Below are 22,810 nucleotides of genomic sequence, written 5' to 3'. Positions count from 1 at the left end.
TAACTTTTGATAGTGTAATTATAATCATGAATAATAATAACAATCAATTTTTTTTTATAAAAATTTACACTAGAATGTTGTACCAAACAATGTACAATATAAGATTAATACAGTATAGTATAATATAATACAACATATAGACTCATATAATTTTATATATATATAGATATATATATATATATATTTAAATTTCAATATTTGATATAACACAAATGCTAAGGACAGAGATCCTCATAGTTTTCTGTCAAAATAGTTTTGATATTAAAATTTATATATATATATATACACACAACTTTCTATTACTTAAGGACCTGTTATATATGAATAAATCCCACCAGTTTGGTGTGATGCATAAATTTTCTATAAAAATCCGATCAAATCTTGTAGGAGTTTTTCCTAAGTAATTCCAAACAAAAATATCATGGATAAAAGAACTACAATATTTATATATATATATATATATAATAAAGACATTAATATGAGAATTAATTTGAAATCTTCCTTTTTTAGCTTTTGAATCATAATAAAGATTGGAATTTAAAATTATATTTGTGATATTTCTCAACTAGAAAAATAAAATTAAAAATGAGGAAATTAACAAAATAAAATAAAAGAAAATGTAGCCACCAACAGCATGATGTAAAGCTTCCAAAATAATCCCAAAAAGGTAGCTGGCTTCAATGGTGTAATCAAAGGATGGCCACAAGCATCAACAATACACACAATATACCAAATTTGATCCTAAATATCCCAACAGAAACATGAGCCATCAACTGACACCTAAAAAACAAAACAGGAAGTTAAATAGAAATCCAACAATTAGTAAATATACCAATCAGAACACTAATTTCCCAAGCACAATCCTAAACAATTAAAGTAAAGAAAAGAAACAAACAAACATATTCTCAAAATTACATCTTCCATAATGCTAGCTTCCAAAGAATCCCAAATAGTTGACATAAAAAAATATAAACATAGGATGGTCATATTCCTTAAGTACAATCCCATACATGAAATAAGTGGAAAGAAAAACAAACAAACACACCTTCCGCATTAACATCCTTCTTTGTAGATTTTGGAGTTAACTTGAAAAAATACATGTATTAAAAAAATTATTTCCAAAACTTAAGATATTTGCATATAGATGCAATTAAGTTTTACCTATAGATGTAAAACTATCATCAGAGAAAGATTGGCAATTTCTTTATTGTTAAAAAAGTTCCTATATGTAAAGAAAATAGTATATGTCTTAAATATTTAACAATAAATTATACATAAATGATTAAACATATGAATAATCATACCCATTGTTGAGCATCAGACAATTTCTTTTATCATGTGATTGTCCAATCTTTCCACATCCATTACAGAGTTTTTCTTTATTTATAACTTTCTCTTTTCCTTCCTTTAATCTTTTTCCACACCCTTTGCCTCCAACTTGGTTCATTATACCTTTGATCACTATGATTACTACTCTTTCGAGAAACTTTTTGCTCAAAAGTTCTTTCACCTTTACTACTTTCAACCATTGGTTTGACATTCAAAAGAACATTCTCCAAACTCTCGGTTAGGATAACACATGCCTCCTCACTTGTTACAATCTTAAATCACATCAGAAGCAAGTTGAAGCACTTTAGTTTGCCTAAAAAATAGCAGGTCATCCTTGAAATTATTTATCTCCATTCCCCCTCCATCTAGGATTGTCTTGGAATTTACTTCTTTAGTCCATCGAGTCAAAATGTATTGATTTGGCTAATAAACAATATTTTTCATCTTTACCAAATATGACAAAATGTATATGCTTCCTTCACTCTCAAATTTCTTGCAACTAAAAGAAACAAAATCTAAACTTTTATCATACATAATTTCTTTTACCTTGCAGCCCTTTTCATTTTTGTTCTCAACTTTATACACAAATTTATTCGCATCTTCTCTTTTAAATTCCACTACATGCAATAAACTACTTCACATTTCTTATTGAAATTTATAGAAAATTTTACAAGTATAAATTTTAGATATTTGCTATTCCATTTCCAATTAGGCTTTTCATTCATATCCTTATGATAGTAAGCGAGTGATCTATTAAATATTGTACAAAATCTACCAATGAATTTTCTTTGCAAATATATTTCTTAAAGAATGCATGAGAACTTTCAACACGTTGACTACTAGACATTCTAGTTGAAAATACATGGTTAACATACGTCGGCACCCATTTCAAACGCAATTCAAACATCATTGGCAACAATGTCTTATCATGTAACTTTTCTTTTTCAATAATCTCCATCTATTTGATATTAAGGTTTACATAGGTTTTTGATTTTTAAAGGCACTCTTGAAATTCTTTATAGTAATCTGTATGTTTAACTACACCTAACCTCTTAGAAAATTTGTTTATTATGTGCCCAATGCAATATATATGAAACATTTATGGAAAAGAATAAGAAATAGCTTTTGACATAGATAGATCTTGATCAATAACAATCATTTTTAAATGATTTCCAATATAACTTTTTTAAAATGCTAAAACAACTAAACAAAGCAATCAGTAGTCTCATCATTCAATAATGCATAAGCAAAAATAATAGTCTGACCATGATTATTAACTTCTAAAGTAGGTGCAAATATCATTTTATATAGATTTTGTTATATGTGTTATCAAATATAATAACATCACCATAAGATACACAAGTACACCTAGAAGTAACATCAACTCAAAAACAATGAATTAAATTATTCTTATCATCTATCACCATTTGAAAAGAAAATGCAGGATTTTTTTCTTGTTCGAATTGAAAATGCTCATTAAGCATCTCTGCATCATGTCCCTCAAATTCATTATGCACATTTCTCTTATGGTTATAAATATCTTTTTTTGTGCATCTAATATTTTCTAGGCTTCTTGCTTGTAGTCCAAGTAAACTAACTTATTGATGCACTGGTATGTTTACTACAGATAGCTTTTAAGTGAGAATTTTTTACTTCTAAAATATTTCAATGTGATTTTAACAAATGTACTCTTCTAGGGTTGCCAACGGATGGTTGTAACCCTTAACAAACTGTATAGCTGACAATTTAATTCCCAACTTTGATTTTACAATTGAAAGTTTTTCTTTATAACCTTCTTATGTTACCCATACTGGCCTTTCTTCTCACTACTTTTATCTTTACGCATTCTTTCTTTAAAGACATATATTCATTTCTTACGATCTCATTAATATCCTTACATTTTTCACTAGAATTAATTCAAATGTTGAATCCCCCTTCTTTTGCATGCTTACTGTAGAATTCTAGCACATCAATAAGTGACTCAAATTTTTGTTTTATCCTTAGCTTGCAATCCTCTGCTACTTGTGGGATGTATACATTGTCATGGTCATGTCCTTTGCATCCATAACAAATATTAATGAGTGAACACAAAAAAGCGTAAAAAATTAATAAGAAAAACCAAACAATCATTACCAAATTCACAAAGAAAAAAAAAAAAAAACTATTTGGAGGTGCTCATTTAAACCAATGAAACCATTATAATGCATTTAAACTATCATAAATATATTAAGGACTTATTCTGCTATTAGACATAGGCCAGAAAAACAAAGAATAAAAAAACCAAAAAGAAAAAAAAAACTAAAAAAAAATACAAACAGAAAAAACCTCCACTTTTGGTTCTTCATTATTTTAGAATTTATAGAATTGATATGCTACACACGTATACTGGGAGAAAAAAATTATATTTGATTATTCAATAATCTAAATAAACTTGCTTTGATGCACACATACAGTAGGAAAAGGAAAAAAATGTCCTATCAAGCATATAGATTAAAGCATTATTGTTTGCAATAGGTGTTTTTTGCTTTTCTTGATTATTTCTAGCATATTGATTAAGTAGGCAAAGATGAAGCTATTTTCTAAAGCATATTCACCCAATACCATACCAAAATAGGAAATATTGGGTGAATATCCATATTAACCATATAGATTAAGTATTATTACTTGTTGTAGTAACTTGCTCAGTTACACAATACACTGGGACCAAAAAACTCATAATCTTTAATTATTAAATATTCCAAATGACCTTGCTCGATCATACACATACACCAGGAATTTCTAAATATATGGACTTGTTCAATCCAAATAGCAACTAGACTTGGATAAGAAAGGTGAATATTTTATCAATTAAATCTTTGCAGAGATTATAATTATAACTAGATTTAATATAAACTAAACCTTTAAACATAAACACTTAGCCAAATTTAAAATCCTAATTGTCTGACCTAGTTCTCCAAGAGATTGAATGCCTTCTTTCAATTTTCCATCTGCACATTTATTTAGAGAAAGAGGTAAATTAATTGAAACATAAAGCAAAGCAAATCACAAAAAATAATTAAAAAAAAATAAACTGAAATAACAATATTCAACAGTAAAAAAATAAAACTTGGTTAAGTGAATGATTAATAAATAAAAAATAGAAAAGAAAACACAGATATCTTCGACTGTGAAAGCCAAAGCCAAATTGCAAAACTCCAATTTCTTGTTGTGATCCTTTGATCACCAAAAACACACAAAACTAATACAGAAAAATAAAGAGAGATAAAAGGCATGAAAATTGAGAAGAAAAAGATGTATTATAACAAACAAATTTATACAACAAAAAACTTCTCTCGGCCTCTCTAAAAAAACCTGTATTTTCTATACTGTGTGTTCTGTGTTACAAGACTGAAAATGAGCATCTATTTATAATGCTCTCTCTAGGGTTTCTAGGGTTGAAATCCTAATAAGCTTGGGCTTTAGGAGATAAAAAGCTGGACCCCCACAATTCTCCCCCTCCAGCCACATTTCAAAAACTTGATGGTCACCTACCATCTAAACCAGCAATGTCTATACACAGCTTCAACTTCTTTGGTGTGACAACCTTTGTAAACATATCTGCTGAATTTTTCTTTGTGTGAATCTTCACCAACCTAAACAATTTATGCTTAGTCACATTGTGTATCCAATGATAGCGGATATCAATATGCTTTTTTCCGATAATGATACATTGAGTTCTTGCTTAAATCCATAGCACTCTAGCTGTCATAATGTATCTTGTAGTCATTCTGCTTGATGCCCAGTTCATGGAGTAAACGCTTTAACTACATCATCTCCTTATTGGCTTCCGTTGTGGTAATGTACTCTGCTTCTATCGTGGGTAAAACTATACACTTTTACAATCTTGACTAGCATGACATAGCTCCTCCAGCAAAAGTGTAAATATAACCCGCAGTAGATTTCCTACTATCAAGATCTCCGGCCATATCTACATCTGTATAGCCATATAGAACTAGATCACTTTTCCCGGAACATAAGCATACTTGATACATGAGAATCCATTTGACTGCTTCCCAGTGTTCTTTTCCAGGATTTGAAAGAAATCTGCTCACAGTACCAACTGCATGAGCAATGTCCGGTCTAGTACACACTATTGTATACATTAAACTTCCCACCACTGAAGAATAAGGCTCTGAAGCCATTTCCTCAATCTCAACTTTGGATAAAGGGCACGATTTCTTGCTCAACTTGAAATGGTTGGCCAATGGAATGCTGACTGGTTTGGCCTTCTCCATGCCAAATCTCTTTATCACTCTTTCGACATACTTCTCTTGAGATAGGCACAACTTGTGATTCTTCCTATCTCGGGCTATTTGCATTCCTGAAATCTGTTGAGCTGGTCCCAAGTCCTTCATATCAAATGACTTGGAAAGTTCCTCCTTCAGCTGACTAATTTTCATTGTATCTTGGCCGATGATCAATATGTCGTCGACATACAGCAAAAGTGCAATGAAATTTCCATCTGGAAATCTTTGAATATAAACACACTGGTCTGTGTCTATCTTCTTGTATCCTTGACTCATCATAAAAGAGTTAAACTTCTTATACCATTGTCTAGGTGCTTGCTTGAGGTCATAAGAGCTCTTCGTTAGCTTGCAAATGAGGTTCTCCTTCCCTGAAACCTCAAAACCTTCTGACTACTCCATATAAATCTCTTCATGTAGATCACCATGAAGGAATATTGTTTTCACATCCATTTGTTCAAGCACTAGGTCTAGATAGGCTACTAGACCAAGAATAACATGTATCGAAGTCATCTTCACTACTAGTGAGAAAATCTCATCAAAGTCAATTCCTTTCTTCTAAAGGAAACCTTTGATGACCAATCGGGCTTTATGCTTCACCACCTGTCCATTGCCATCTTTCTTGAGCTTGAATACTCATTTGTTCTTCAGTACCTTATTTTCCTTTGGAAGCTGAACCAACTCATAAGTATGGTTCTTCTGCAAAGACTCCATCTCATCTTGCATTGCATGCAGCTATTTTTTCTTATCTTGATGAGAATTAACTTCTTGAAAATTCTTTGGCTAATCGTCTTTGGTAAGCAGAATATATTGAGATTCTGGATATCTCTTTAATGGAATACGACCTCGTTCAGATCTTCGAAGAGGTGTACCATCATTTGACTGTTGTGATGGTCTTGTAGCTTCTGGTGTTTGAGCATCTCCCTGCTCAATATCCTCTTCTCTCTCTTGTTCTGCTTCTGATAATTCTCTATGCACCTCGTCATCATTTGTGGCAGGTTATGTTGGTGTTGGATCAGGAACAAAATCATGGGCACTGGTACTAGAAGACTTCATTAGCTTCTCAATGTCTTTTATAGTCTGGTTTTCATGGAATACTACATCCCTACTTTTGACAACCTTCTTTGCTTTTGGATCCCATAATCTGTATCTGAATTCTTCATCTCCATATCCAATAAAGATGCATGGAGTAGTTCTTGCATCGAGTTTCTGTCTAAGCTCCTTGGATACATGTGCAAAGGCGAAATATCCAAATACTCTTAAATGAGAGTATGAGGGATTCTGACTAGACCGTAATTTTTTTGGAATTTCAAAATTCAGTGGTACTGATGGTGATCTGTTAATTAGAAAGCAGGTGGTATGAACAGCTTCTCCCCAAATTGACTTTGTCAGCTTAGTCATATTGATCATACTTCTGACCTTCTGCATAATTATCCGATTCATTCTCTCGACTACGCTATTATGTTGTGGGGTGTGAGGGATCATTTTCTCATGCCGAATGCCCTATTCTTTGCAATAGGCATTAAACTCTTGGGAAGTATACTCACTCCCATGTTTGAGCGAAAACATTTCAACTTCTTTCCGATCTCACGCTCTACTATGGCATGAAACTCTTTGAAGTGACTTAAAACTTGATCCTTCGTCTTCAGGAAATAAACCCACACCTTCCAAGAAGCATCATCTATAAAAGGTCAGGAAATATTTACTACCACCTAAAGATTCATCTTCCAAAGGTCCACAAACATCAAAATGCACCAGACTAAACAATTTTGATCTTCTCGTTGAAGAGGTCTTAAATGAGATTCTATGTTGATTATTATATAAATAATGATTACAAGGATCTAGCACGGCATCCTTGGAAATAGTGATAAGCTTCTTATATGTCAAGGTAGACAATCCTTTCTCACTCATGTGAGCAAGTCTCTGGTGCCACATATTTTGAGATACCTCTCCTTTTGTAATATTGAGGTTATCTGCATAAATCTTCACATGAGTTTTATAAAGTATTCCACAAATATACCCTCGAGCAACAACCATAGCACCTTTTGTTATTTTCCATTTACTATTGTAAAAATGGTTGCTGAAGCCTTCCTTGTCAAAGGCTATTCTTGAAAACAGAATGACCCGAAGGTCTGGAACATGTCGGATATCCTTCAAAGTAATTATATGTCCGACATTGGTTTTTATCTGAATATCACCAATTCCAGGGATCTTAGCGAAGCTATTATTTTCCATCTTCACTATGCCAAAGTCTCCTGGTTTATTTGTTTGAAAAACTCTATATGCAGAGTAACATGGTAGGATGCTGCAGTATCTACTATCCATTCAACTTATTGACTTAAAGTGTGAAGGTATGATTCTTCATGTGTGGAACAATATGCCACTTTTCCTCTGACAGTGACTAAAGTTTCACCATCATTCTTCAGCTGATTGCTTTTTTGCCCTTGGTCTCGCAACATCTTCCTATAGTAATTCTTCAAGTGTTATTCTTGGCCACAATAATTACACTTGTATGTTGGCTTCCTTCCATCTGTGGATCTGCCTCTACTTTGGCTCCTGCCTCTCCCCCTGTCATGAGTACCTTCTTGCTGTCTTCCCCGTTTTTCTGTGACAAGGGCATGTGTTTGATCATTGCCAATGTCCTTCCTCCTGGCATCCTCGTTAAATAGGGCATCAGTTACCATAGTCATGGTAAGTTTGCCGTTAGGAGTCGAATTACTGAGAGAGACTACTAGTGTCTCCCAGCTGTTTAGAAGAGAGCTAAGAAGTAAAAGTGGCTGTTCTTTATCCCCTAGTTGTAACTCCACTGTAGACAATTGGTTGACCAAGTTCTGAAATATACTAGTGTGCTCGGCTACAGAAGTTGCATTCTTCAACTTTAAATTGACCAAACACCTCATCAACAATGCTTTATTCCGAGCAGTCTTGGCTTGGTACATGTCATCCAGCTTCTTCCAGAGGGTGTATGCATCTGTCTCTTGTACAATATGATGGAAGACACTATGGTTGATCCATTGGCAGATTTGACCGATCATTTTCCTGTTCATCTTCTTCCACTCTGCTTCTTTGGTGGGATCGAGATTCTTTCTTTTGGCATCTAAGGGGTCAAACAAGTCCTTACAGTTTAGAAGATCTTCCATTCGAGGTCTCCAAAGTGCATAGTTGGTGACAATAAGCTTGATCATCGCTCCTGAATATAACTCGTCCATTGACACTAATGCGTCCGGAACGGTAAAAAATATTAGTTTTGACTCTTCTCGAGTCAAAATCTGAATCTCCAAAATTTTGAGGTCAAAGTGCAATTTCCAAAAAATTCTGAGCCAATCTGCAAATATCAAAACTTCTGGAAAAACCTGCAAATACAAAAAAAATAAGGATATTTTTACAATTTCAGAAAAGTCTTAACCGGTGTTGACATGGCTGATGACATGGCTGATCGGATGATGTGGCAGAGAGTTGGCAGATGATGTGGCAGGGTGACATCGCACGGCTCGGCTTCGAACTCAGCTCAATGGCTCGTTTCTTGGCTCAGCTCAGCTGGCGGCTCGGCTTGGTTCGCGGCTTAAGGCTCGGTGCGTCTCGCAGCTTGGCTTGGCTAGGGCGCGTGGATGGCACGTGTTGGTTGACCGACGCGTGAAAACCTGCACAGAAAATTTGACTGGCTCGTAGGGGCGCTTTTAGCTTTGGATGGAGGTCCGGTTAGGCTCGTTCTCTTTTTCTAGATGAGATCTACCTTCTGGTATGCTCAAATACTTTGTTTGATCATTTTGACGGTGAACCCTATACCTAAACCTGGCTCTGATACTACTTGTTGTGATCCTTTGATCACAAAAAACAAACAAAACTAATACATAAAAGTAAAGAGAGACAAAAGACACGAAAATTGAAAAGAAAAAGATGTATTATAACTAAAAAATTTATACAACAAAAAACTTCTCTTAGCCTTTCTCAAAAAACCTGTATTTTCTATACTGTGTGTTCTATGATACAAGACTAAAAATGAGCATCTATTTATAATGCTCTCTTTAGGGTTTTTAGGGTTGGAACCCTAATGGACTTGGGCTTTAGAAGATAAAAGGCTGGGCCCCCACATTTCTTTAACAAAAAAACAAATGGAAGCAAAATCAACTTCTTCTTAGGCTTTGGGCGTTTTACTTCCACTTCCCATCAACTTTCAGGTTTACCTTCTTTAAATCATATATCATTTCAGATAAAAAAAAGAAAATTATAATAGTGATGTGTTTAAGAAAAAGTGCTTACTAAATTTTGTTTCAGGCCAAGTTGATCCTTCAGATCTTACATGGTTTTCTTCTGCCATTAAGGAAAAAAAAAAGAATTTATGTTTGTGCAAAATAGGGAAGACTGAGAATTTGTTTTTGGATTTCATTTACAATCCAAATCTATGGAGCTTTTGATTCCATATACAATTCATATCTATGAAGTTTTAACTAAAGGAGATAGCCATCGGATACTTTCATGCGGGCATCGGGAGAAGAAGACAAATCTTAAGTGAGAGGAAGAAAAAACAAATCTTGCTTGATATTTTAAAACCCTGTTGATCAAAATCAACGGCTAATATTGTAATTTATATATAAATATTAGTACAAATAAATTAAAAGTAATAAAATAGATTGATTAAAATATTAAATATGCAAAATAATGGTTAAACATTTAAACAAATAAATATAAATACAATTAATATAATTTCTTTAAATGCATTTGACAAATAAACAAAAATAAGTAGTTATTAAATCAGTTTTTAAAATTAAAATTATGTATTATGTTTAAAAATTATAACAGTGTTATAACTATACGATTTTATTGACATGTTTTTATTAACATTAATATAATTACACTATTTTATAAGATATATTTATGCTATACTTAATTAATATTATTATGCTTCATTAACATTAACTTGTCATTTATGCTATATTTAATCGATATTATTATTTCAATTGATGCATGATTGCTTTGTGTTACCATTCTGAATTTTTTATATGTAAAATTATATGTTTTTGATGAAAAAAGTGTAGTTTCAGTTTCTTTTTCTTTTTTTTTATTTCTTTTTTATTTTTTAATTGACATCGATATCATTATTTTCATAAAGTTACTCCTTTACCATTTTGATCAATATCAACATTTTCATTCTTTGAGTATGCGACGTTATTTTTGTAAATATTTTTTAAAACAAGTTGATATTTGTAGGTCGTTATATATAAATAAAATATAATAAAAAAGTAATACCGATCCAGATTAGTCAAGAGGGAAGATATGTGGAAAAGTACTATCATTAATCTTCCTTTTCTAAAAGTAGATTTGTTTCATTTTTTTCCTGGATAAGACTCATCCACTTGACCACAGGACTAGAACCTGTAACATGGTGGACACACTCATCCACTTGACCACAGAACTAGAAGGTTGGGCGGCTAATGAATCGTCATGAACCATAAAAAGGGCCAAAAAAAAAAAAAAAAAAAGAAAAAAAATAAAACTTTATACACATCAAGAAGAAGAGAAAAAACCACTAACTGCCACCTGCCGGCGACCTAAATTGCTCAATTCGGAACTCTTTTCTTTGGTTTAAAAAAATCTCTTCTGGTGTCAAAAAACCATCAGTCTGCCATCCCATGGTTGACACTTTTAACGTTTGCTTGCTTATTGAATATTCTTTTGCTCTTAAATTACTACGCATGGAATTGATTGGCCACATTCATTGTTGGGTTTGCTTTACTTTTTATATTCAAAGTCCTCTTTTGTTTGCCTTACGTTTTTCGTTTTTTAAAATTGTTTGACTTAGACGAAGGGAAGCTTAAATGTCTATAATAAAAAATAAATGAGTTTTAAATAGTTTATAAAATAGGTAATTTATTAAAAAAATTATTTGTCTTAAATTCTGAAATGCAGCTTTTTAGTAATTTTATGGAAGTGTTTGGACACAGTTGGTTTTTTTTTTTTAATTTTTATTTTTAAAAATAGCTTTTAAATTTCCCAAAGATAAACACTTATAGCTTTTAAAAAAAAATTTATTTATAAAAGAAGTTATAAATAACAATATTATTAGAGTGATTAAATTGTTTATAAAATTTATTTGCCAAATCATTTTTTGAAATCTAAAAAAAATTACTTGATAAATCATTTTGTGAAATCTTAAAAAATGAAATATATGTGGCATTGTTCAATTAATTTATTTTTTAATTTATTTATATATAATTTATTCATTTATATTTAAATTATATAAATATTTCAACTAATAAAATATGAATATATTAATATAATAAGATATTTTGTAGGTGATTTTTTTATGAAGAGTTTAGTACATATAATATTATTATATAGAAACTCGAATAGAATTTTAATAATAATATTATGGTTATTAAAATAATTTATCACACAATATAATAAATCATATATAATATTTTATTAATTTATTAAATTTTATAAATACTAAATCATATAAACATGTCAATTAATATTATTTGGTACATTTATTTTGGGCGGTCAGCGTTTTGAAAAATAAACCAGATAAAACGGAAGGCAAGATTAGGGGTGGGCATGGATTGGGTTGGTTCGGTTTTGGACCGAAATACAATCCAATCCATACATATCGGTTTTTCTAATTTACAATCCAAACCAAACCATTAAAGTATTAAATCCAAACCAAACCAAACCATTTATGATCGGTTTGGTTTGGATTGGTTGATCGGTTTAAAATTTACTAATTTATAAATATATAATACAAATAAAAAAATTTTCAAATTTAAAATATAAATAATAAATTATAATTATCCAAACATATAATACAATTAAAATAATACAACATAGTCTACAATGGAAAATAAAAAAGAAAATGTAGCAAATGATACACATCATGTACTTTTTAAATAGCAAACATTAATGTCACCATCTCACTCCTATAAAATCAAATTAAAATTGTTAAAACAAATAATGTAAAATAATACATTCGTCAAAATTCATTCACTCAAGAATCAATGCATAATTCCTTTTTTTTTTTTAACCTTAAAATTTTGGTAAATCATAAGTCAATCAACGTTGACAGATTCACTAATTTTAGTTGATTCTGTAAGCTCTACAAAGATCAAAATAATAAAATTAGTAATAAATTATATTTAAACATTTATATATGTATATATAAGTAACAATTGGATACAATATATGTAGATATATATATATATATATATGATGGGAATGTAAATATATATATATATATATATATATATATATATTATGGTGATAGTGATGGACTGGTGGCAGGCGGTAACAAAGGTAAATGTCTAGTTTAAGATTATAATTTACAATTTGATTTGGGATTTGGGATATGGGGATGTAAAAGAAAAAAATATATATATATATATATTAAAAATCAATATATAAAAATGGAAAAAATTTAAAAATTAATATATAAAAATGAAAAAAATAAAAAAATATATAATTTTTTAGTTATATAATATATTATTTGGATTGGATTGGATTGGATTGGATTTATATTTCCAATCCATAACCAATCCAATCCATACAATTTATAATATTTTGAACCCAATCCAATCCAATTGATGTAAAAATCTAATCCAAACCATTAAAAATGGATTGGATTGGGCGGATTGAACGAATTGGAGTGGATTTTGCCCATCCCTAGGCAAGATGTGGAAAAGGACAATCGGTGATCGAATCTTGCCCTTTCCCAAAGTAGTTATTTATTTATTTTTTCTTGATAAGATATTTTTTAAAAGTACTTAATGAATCACCATGCACTCTTAGCCAAAAAGCGAAAAAAGAAATAATAAATAAATAAATAAAATCAATCACAATCTATAACGTAATTTCCCAAAGACCAGACGGAACCTCAAGAACAAGACAAAAACAACTGACTATCAGCTGGCAACGACCAAGACTGTTCAATTCAACAGATTTTTTTTTTTTTTTTTTTAAAGAAAAAGGGAAGGAAAATCTCTTTTTTGACCCCAGAAAGCCATCAGCCTCCCGTCGCATGTGGCATGAACAGATAAAATGGGCAGCCTCCCTTTGGTTTACACCTCAATGTTTTGCTTATGTGTTGAATATTCTCTTGTTCTTGAATTATTCTGCATGGAATTATTTGGCCACATATTTTTTTTTTTTTGGGTGAAAGAATTAATTGGTCACATTGATTGCTGGGTTTGCTTTACTTTTATATTCAAAGTCCTCTTTTTATTTTTATTTTATTTTATTAACCAACATAAAGTTTGTCATAAATTATTCAAAAGTCCTCCTTAGAAAACTGACTGTTATCTTTAGATTTTTTTTTTTTTTTTTTTAATTTATAATTTCTTCTGTTAAGTATTTTTGACTTCCAAGTACAACCGCAGCTTAGTGCTTGATTGCTCTAGCGAAACCTTTTTACTTTTCTCATCCTACTTCTTTGAAGATTTTTCCCCATCAAGCATTCATTTCTTGTGATCCTAAGGAATTTACAAGTTGGGTCTTCACTGTTCATCATCTTCTTGGCCAATGCTTTGAATCACCCAAGGTACCAGATTCCTAATTTCCTTTCTTTTCCAGATTCATAGATGTTTTCCTTTTAGCTCTCTTAGTGTACTTCTATGTGTTTTGCTTTATATTTCATACACATGTTTTTTTTTTTTTTGGCATGCTAAATTTAAATGTTCAAGGAAATTTTAATCAGAACTAAGAATAATAAATACAAAATCTGAGGCTGTTTGTTTGCCCTCTTGCTTTTTTTGTTGTATGATGAACCCGAGTTAGTCACATGTTGAGATACATGTACATGTTGTTGCCCTCGAAGTTCCCCCAAAAAAAAAAAAAAGGATCCCTATGATTTTTTGCTTTTTGGGAATGGTAGCCTTTGGAAGTGGTAATCATTGATAAATCCAAAACCTTTTTGATTTAATTCCTGTATATGCAATGGGAGAAGTGGAAGATTTAGGAGAAATGTCCTAGTTAATAGTGATGATCTTGTGAATTTGGGTCTTATTGATCAAATGGCTTCGTACAGAGACATCTGCTTTCTCAGGCCCTGATTATAACTCTAATATCATATAGTTGGTCTAACAACATGAGAGTTATCAATCACGCCTACTACATTGCATTTCGTGAGTACAGAACCATAACTTATGGTCTTTTGCTGGGCAAACCAATCAAAGCAAAAGAGTGACAAATCTTTTGGCACCTGGCCGTGGTATTGCTGATTCCATTTTTGAATCCTTTATTGCAATCTATTGAAGTTGGAAAACTCCAATCCCTTAAATGTTTACAAGAGAGTGTAGGAACAGGTAATACTGTCTCTAGAAGCCCTTCCAAAACTTGGACTTAAATTTATATTGTAATGTTGCTTCCATATGCATTCAATATAGCATTTTTTTTTCCGTGGTATTTGTTATAGTTAATCATTACTACGCCTTTCATGCACATTAGTTTTGGGTAAATTCCTAAATTTTTCTCGTTCTATGTTCTATATGTAAAATACATATCCAAGAACAGAATACCTACAAAACAAATTTAGTTTTAAGCTCCCTTGGGAATAGTGACAAAAAGGAATGAATGGTTACACCCTGATTTGCACTTCCCTTTGCTTTTAAACATCACACGGTTCCAATTTCCATGGAGTCTCAACCTCTGTTTTGCTTGAAAAGGTCAAATCTTGTGCTTTGTTTTCTTTTAAGAAGCAGAGGAAGGTCAAATTTGTATGCTTTGTTTTTTGTATCATGAATGAAAAGGGAAAGAATAAATTGGCTTACTTTATTTCCTTTTGTTTCTGTTGTACAGATGGAATACTTGGGGAAATTAATTGAGGTTGGGCAATGGATAAGCAACTGCTGCAGCCTTAATAAGAAGATGCATAAATTGAAGAGAAAATTAGAAGATCTAAACGGCAGGGAAGTTGACATAGTTCAAGAATTGGAATATGCAGAATCACTGTCTTTAAAGAAACGGAAAAAAGAGGTAGATAATTGGTTGGCAAGTGTTGCAAGGAAAAAAGATGAAGTTCGGGTAATAGAGAAAGCAGTGGAACAAGACAGGCTATTGTTCACTCGTGTACAGTTAGTTAAATGTGTGGAGGACTTGACAGGAGAAGTGACAGAACTTCTAGAGAGAGGTAAATTTTCTGAAGGGCTTTCACTGGACACGCTTGAGATGAGAGAAGATGCATTGTTGACAACAAAATTAGTGGGTCAGACGTTTCATGAAAATATGGATAAGATAAGGAAATGGTTAATGAAGGATGAGTTCTTAACCATTGGCATTTTTGGAATGGGGGGAGTGGGGAAGACAACCTTGGTAATGCATATCCATAACCAACTTCTAAAAGAGTCAAGCACCTTCGGTAATGTTTATTGGGTCACTGTCTCAAAAGATTTTAGCATTCATAAATTGCAGAGTGACATTGCAAAAATGGTGTGTCTAGATCTCTCAAATGAGGATGATGAAAAGAAAAGAGCAGCAAAATTAGCACAGGCTTTGATGAGAAGAAAGAAATATGTGCTTATCTTAGATGATGTGTGGAACCATTTTCTTTGGGATAAGGTGGGAATTCCTTTTAGAGCAACTGGTTGTAAACTGATTCTGACAACGAGATCTTTAGATGTGTGTCGAAGGTTGGGCTGTGAAGTGAATATGAAATTGGAGCCCCTTTCCGAGGAAGAAGCTTGGAGATTATTTAAGGAGACTCTTGGGCACAGCATCACACTTCCTTGTGAAGTGGAATATGTTGCAAGATCAATTGCAAAGGAATGTGCAGGTTTGCCACTTGGTATAATAACAATGGCTGGAAGCATGAAGGGAGTGGATGACATATGTGAATGGAGGAATGCATTAGAAAGACTGAAACAATCAAAATCAGGGCAAAATGACATGGAATCTGATGTGTATCAGGTACTGCAAGTTAGTTACAGAAACTTGAATGATTCAAATGTTCAACAATGTTTCTTGTATTGTGCGTTGTACCCTGAAGATTATAAAATTGAAAGAGAGGAGTTGATAGAGCGTTTTATTGATGAGGGACTGATTGAAAGAATGAACGACAGGCAAACAGAGTTTGATAGAGGTCAGACTATTTTAAATAAACTTGAAAATGCCTGTTTATTGGAAGGTGTGATGAACAATTTCCCTCATGATAATAAGTGTGTGAAAATGCATGATTTGGTAAGAGACATGGCACTTCAGATTGCAAACTCAAATTCTCGGTTCATGGTAAGAGCTGGTGTGGGATTGAAAGGCTTACCAGATGAAGAAAAATGGACACCAAATCTTGAGAAGGTTTCTTTGATGTGCAATAAAATTTCAGAGATTCCTCCAAGTGCATCACCAAATTGTCCTAGACTTTCAACTCTGATGTTTCAGTATAATGGTCTGAAAAGGATCCCAGATTGTTTTTTTGTGCATATGCGTGAGCTAAAGGTGCTTGAGCTATCTTATACTGGCATTGAAAAATTGCCAAACTCAATCTCTAACTTGGAGAACCTATCTGCGTTGTTGCTGAGAGAATGTAGTATGTTGCAGTATGTGCCTTCATTGACTAAGCTTACTGCCTTGAGGAGGCTGGACCTGAGAAACTCTGGAATTAAAGAGGTACCTCAAGGTATGGAAATGTTGGTTAACCTCAGATACTTGGATCTCCGTGTTCCCACCCTAAATATGTTGCCTGTTGGGGTTCTACCCAAACTATCCAATCTCCAATATCTAATAATTTATGGATTATCCAAGACACTAAAAGTCAAAGGAGACGAAGTTGCAAGCTTGACAAAGTTGGAAACATTTTCAGGCCAATTTTATGACATTTACAACTTTAATACATATGTCAAATCCCTTGAGGAAGGAGGACCTAGCAAATATCTACTTCAAGTGGGCCTAGACAACCCATATTTCTCGCCGGTTGAAAGTGGTAGCTTTGATAAAAGTGTGATTTTGAAAAGCTGCAGTATAAGTAAAAGCAATGAAGGAGAGGAATGCCTTGTGCTTCCCACTGATGTCCAGTACCTCTATATTCAAGAGTGCCATGATTTTCGAAGTTTGTGTGATATTTCATCGGGGAAAGCTGCAACTGACTTGAAAACTCTTGTTATCAATAATTGTGAGGGTATGCATAGTGTCCTTTCTTCTTCATCCTCTTGTTGCATTCCTCTGCAATGCCTACGGTCACTGCGCCTTGCATTTTTGCAGAATTTACATGTCTTGATAGCGAGAGGGTTAGCTGAGTCACCACCTGTACAACCAGACACCTTTTCCAGGCTTAAAGAATTTAGAATATATAACTGTCCTAATATAAAGACATTGTTCTTCCCTCAGTTGTTGAAACACTTCCGAAACCTGGAAGAGCTTCATATAGAAGATTGTGGACAAATGGTGGAAATTATAGCAGCACCGTCTGATGAAGATGAAGAAGATATCTACAGAGAAATAGAAAATGGTGTCATCATGAACTGTCTTCCAAGATTAAGGGTTTTGCAACTGTGGAACTTGTCAGAATTGAGGAGCATCTGTACAAATGGTGTAATAGTTTGTGATTCTCTTCGAGATCTTGCAGTCCGATACTGCAGTAAGCTGAAAAGGATTCCTCTCCTTGACAGACAACCATCTCCTCCCCCATCTCTTCAAATAATCAAAGCATTTCCAAAAGAATGGTGGGATTCACTGGAGTGGGAGCATCCAAATGCTAAGAATGTCCTTCAACCTTTTTGTCAGTTTTCACGATATCTGTAAGCTGTTTTATGAAATTCCCGACCACTAGTGTAGCCTCTTAATATCACTAAATGAACGGTAATTTAACAGCAGCATGGTTATGATATATATATATATATATATTTTTCCCCCCTATTCGTGAAAACTACATTTTTACTTTTCTTGTACATATAAATACATTTTGTACTGTGTGTAATATGTAGAATATACTTATACATATATTTGTATATGAATCAACGTTTTGCAGTCTTCCTAGGAAAAGACTGCAAAGATTATAATGTTCCTATATTCCATCCCATCTGCATTCATGCTGAAAGACTGCCAAGGTATTGGATTCGAACCAATAATCTAGAGAAAAATATTTGTACCAGTAATTATACAACAAAAGTGATCAACTAAGTAGGAAAATATTGTTTTAAGTTGTAAAAAATTTACAATTTGATCATGTTGTTTCTAATTTATATTTTCTTCTCGTGTATTATTTTTACTTTAGTATTCTTTTTGCTAGAATCTGTACGGCAATTTTTACCAAGGTTGAGATTTTTTATAACTTGAATTTCCCAAAACCGTGGAATACAATTTGAGTTAAATTCTGTTTAACAGAAAATATATATATATATACACACACACATATATATAAGAACATTTGTCAATTATATGCAGAAAAAAGAAAGAACAGATGAGATATAATAGTTGCAGTAAACTTCTATGGTTGTAGCATTATTGCCTTTAAGCCTAATGGCCCTGGACTTAACCTAGGTACTAGTAACTTGTAAGTTTCAAGGGGTTACTTGGATTCTGGTTGGTATGAGCCAAGAACATAAGAAAATATTAGTACTGAGAAGAAAACCACCTGCTCAAGAAAATCTTATGGTGGAGTACTCCAGCTGCTAATTGATTTTTGTTCTTTCCCCCTTGTTTAAGGAAAGTCTTGGACAAAGACATCCCTTCCTTGGTTTTGTAATCTCGTACTTTACTTCCCCAAGAGTATGATTCCTCTTGTTTCTATAATTCCCAGCTTTCTGATTCTATTCTTTTTATACAGAGGAGAAAAGCTTTTAGCGTTATCTTTCACATTGGTTCTCACTTTCTCTTCTAACATAAGGGTTTGGCATTTTGAAAAAAACCATTTTGCTGCTTGTTCAGGTACACTTTTCTAATCATAACAAAAGTTTAGCAGTAATTTCTAAATATATGCTTGGAAATTCATTCTTCTGCTATTTGGCAATGATTTCTCTAACATTATTAGCTCTGGATTTCATTTCTTTTCTACAAAGTATTTAGTGTAGGGCAATTAAGAAGTTTTGCTTGGCAAGATCTTCCAGGCACCTAATTCCTGATCAAAGCAAGAAATACGAGATAAAAAACAACGCATCTGATCAAAAATGGACTTAAGGTATGCGTTTGCTAACAATTCATGTTTATGCATCTTTGAATGTGCTTTCTGAAATGCATTAGTTCTTTAATTATGATTATAAATAAAAATTAGATCATATATCATGTAGTGGAACCACATCTGTAAGCGTGTTGATAAATGTTTTTAATTATACTCTGAAAGACAAATACTTTGCTCATAGTTAAGAATTTATTTCTCTAAGCTGCATATAGAAGAAATAGCTCTTCATGCTGCTAAATAATGGTTGAATATTATTTGGAGGCTAAATGATTCCTTCCATCTTCTCCCACATTCTCAACCTTACTATGAGACCACATGAATTTCCAGATACTCAGAACCAAATTTTATGTATTAAAATATCTATGTTTATAGGAGCAAAAAACTAAACACTTTCACCCTAAGCTCTAGGCTAATTAGTGCTAAGGTTTCCAAGGCCATTTGCTAGCCACTGCCCCATTCCGGCACTATATATACATAGTTGGGCCCACTTCCTAATAGCTTTAAATTTTTGGAATAGATGTTACTTCAAAAATATACAAGAGACCCTCAATCACTAAGACAATTATTCCTGTAACTTCTTTCAGTTTCATGAAAAGGATATTGGAAAGAACTCCCATAATACTCTGGGTTAAACCAACCTTATACCTTTTTAAGTTTTTTCTTTCTATCATGCTCCAAGTTTTAACTAAAGTACTTAGCTGTTCCCTAAATTTCATGCCAAAAACAGTAAGCAATTTCCTCCAACTATCTAGGATATATTGACCTACCAGGCAACAGCTACTGCAGCGTAATGAGGACCAAATTTCTTTCTTCCGACCCTGCTATATTCTTATGTTTCACATCTATGTAACACTAGTAATCAATTTCCAATTCTTTATTGAGGATCGCATCCTCAATCATTAACAAATTCAAGTATCTTTCTCATTAGCATTATAATGTTTCCTGTATGCAGGAACTTTCTTTCGGAGCTTGTTGCTAAAATAATAGACATAATATCGACCCTGATTGCCAGATATTCAAAGTATGACAAAAAAACTGAAGAGAATATGAAAATTCTCAAGGGAATTTTGGGAGAGCTAAATAACCGAAAGGAAGAAATAGATCAGAAAATTTATGCTGAGCATCTTTCAGGAACACAAGAAAAAGAGGAAGTCAGAAACTGGTTAAACAATGTTCAATCAATCAACAGTGACATACGAAGTATTGAGGAAGAACTTGGAAGAAAGAAATATCTTTCATGTGAAGCGGTTGGAAAACTTGTGGATGAAAAGATTATACAAGCTCAGGAACTCCTCGAGAAAGGTAGCTCCCACACTAGAATTTTCGATAAAAAACATTTCAAGTACGTCATCCTTGGTGGTGGTGTTGCAGCTGGATATGCTGCAAGGGAGTTTAATAGACAAGGGCTCCTGCCAGGGGAGCTAGCAATTATTTCTAAAGAAGCTGTAGCACCTTATGAGCGTCCTGCACTTAGTAAGGCATATCTATTCCCAAATGAACCTGCAAGACTTCCAGGTTTCCATGTCTGTGTTGGAAGTGGAGGAGAGAGACTGCTTCCGGAGTGGTACAAGGAAAAAGGGATTGAATTGATCCTTGGAACAGAAATAGTAAAAGCAGATCTTGCTTCAAAGACTCTCACTAGTGCATCTGGAAAAATCTATACGTACCAATTTTTGATCATTGCAACTGGTTCCACAGCAGTTAAGTTGACAGATTTTGGTGTACAAGGAGCGGATGCCAAAAATATCTTTTACTTGAGAGAAATAAGTGATGCTGATAAGCTTGTAGAAACAATTAAAACAAAGCAGAAAGGAAAGGCAGTAGTGATTGGAGGTGGATACATCGGTCTTGAAGTTGGAGCAGCTATGAGAATCAACGAGTTCGATGTTAGCATGGTATACCCTGAACCATGGTGCATGGCTCGGCTTTTCACTCCGGCCATTGCTTCTTTCTATGAGGGCTACTATGCTAACAAAGGAGTTAAAATTATCAAAGGTACAGTTGCAGTTGGATTTGAGGCTGACTCTAATGGACAAGTAAAGACGGTGAAACTGAAGAATGGTGAGGTGCTACAAGCCGACATTGTTGTTGTAGGTGTTGGGGGAAGTCCGGTAACTGCATTATTCAAAGGACAGGTTGAGGAAGAAAAAGGTGGTATCAAAACTGATGGTTTCTTCAGAACAAGCGTCCAAGAAGTGTATGCTGTTGGAGATGTAGCTACTTTCCCTATGAAATTGTACAGTGACATGAGAAGAGTTGAACATGTTGATCATGCTCGTAAATCAGCACAGCAAGCTGTGAAGGCTATCAAGGCAAGTGAAGGTGGTAAATCCATTCAGGAGTATGACTACCTTCCTTTCTTCTATTCGCGTTTCTTTGATCTTTCATGGGTTTTTTATGGAGACAATGTTGGAGAACCAGTGTTATTTCAGGATATTCAAGATAATTCCACCACCAGGCCATCATCTACAAAGCCCAAGTTTGGAACTTATTGGATCCACAATGGAAAGGTGGTTGGAGCTTTCTTGGAAGGAGGAACTGCTGAAGAAAACAAAGGAATTGCCAAAATTGCTAGGCTCCAACCTGAGGCTAAGAAAGATCAACTTGAGAAAATTGGGATGCTAATTGCTGGTTTGTATGGCTCAGATAGGCCTCTATCTTGCAGTATAATTTGAGAGTAGTAGTAATTAATGTTTATTCTACTTTTCAGAATTGCTGATTACTCTCCAATATATTTATGAACGTATATTGTACCTATAAAGTCTGTACTCGTATGCTAAAATGTCCAATAAAATACAATTGTTTTATTTTAAGTGCTACTCTCTTACCAACTGTAAGGCCAAAATTTGAGTACTTTTAAAATTTTAAAAATACTATAAGAAAGAAAGAAAAAAAAAAAAAGGGATATTATATATAATATTAATATTAAGATACATTTTAAGTAGAAAGTGAAAACAATCTACCAAATATGTACTATAGCAAAATGCAACAAATTAAAATTTACATGTTTAAATTGAAATATTTTAAACTTAAAGACTGAAAGTGTAATTTCCCCCAAACTAGAGGGAACTAAATTGTAATTATTCCTACATATTATATAGGTATT

General features: G+C 33.0%; 2 protein-coding genes across 6 annotated transcripts; both read left to right on the top strand.

Moving 5' to 3' along the window:
* The first annotated feature begins 13,571 nt into the window (after positions 1 to 13,571).
* LOC107434778 (probable disease resistance protein At4g27220) lies at positions 13,572 to 18,397 on the top strand. 4 transcript variants are annotated; one of them, XM_025067623.3, is made up of 3 exons: positions 13,572 to 14,139; positions 14,733 to 14,902; positions 15,396 to 18,397. In XM_025067623.3, the coding sequence occupies exon 3, from the start codon at positions 15,396 to 15,398 to the stop codon at positions 18,327 to 18,329; it is 2,934 nt and encodes a 977-aa protein (XP_024923391.1). In that variant the 5' UTR covers positions 13,572 to 14,139; positions 14,733 to 14,902; the 3' UTR covers positions 18,330 to 18,397. The 4 variants fall into 4 exon arrangements, with proteins under 4 accessions (XP_024923391.1, XP_024923390.1, XP_024923389.1 ...); XM_025067622.3 differs by having other exon boundaries at positions 14,673 to 14,902; XM_025067621.3 differs by having other exon boundaries at positions 14,626 to 14,902.
* A 192-nt stretch (positions 18,398 to 18,589) lies between these two features.
* Positions 18,590 to 22,517, top strand: LOC107434770 (monodehydroascorbate reductase, seedling isozyme). 2 transcript variants are annotated; one of them, XM_048471156.2, is made up of 3 exons: positions 18,590 to 19,454; positions 19,593 to 19,704; positions 20,657 to 22,517. In XM_048471156.2, the coding sequence occupies exons 2-3, from the start codon at positions 19,694 to 19,696 to the stop codon at positions 22,377 to 22,379; spliced, it is 1,734 nt and encodes a 577-aa protein (XP_048327113.1). In that variant the 5' UTR covers positions 18,590 to 19,454; positions 19,593 to 19,693; the 3' UTR covers positions 22,380 to 22,517. The 2 variants fall into 2 exon arrangements, with proteins under 2 accessions (XP_048327113.1, XP_048327108.1); XM_048471151.2 differs by having other exon boundaries at positions 19,586 to 19,704.
* Positions 22,518 to 22,810: the final 293 nt, after the last annotated feature.

This window comes from Ziziphus jujuba, chromosome 1 (assembly GCF_031755915.1).
Source record: "Ziziphus jujuba cultivar Dongzao chromosome 1, ASM3175591v1".
NCBI lineage: Eukaryota > Viridiplantae > Streptophyta > Magnoliopsida > Rosales > Rhamnaceae > Ziziphus > Ziziphus jujuba.
This window is presented reverse-complemented; position numbering and strand designations above follow the sequence as displayed.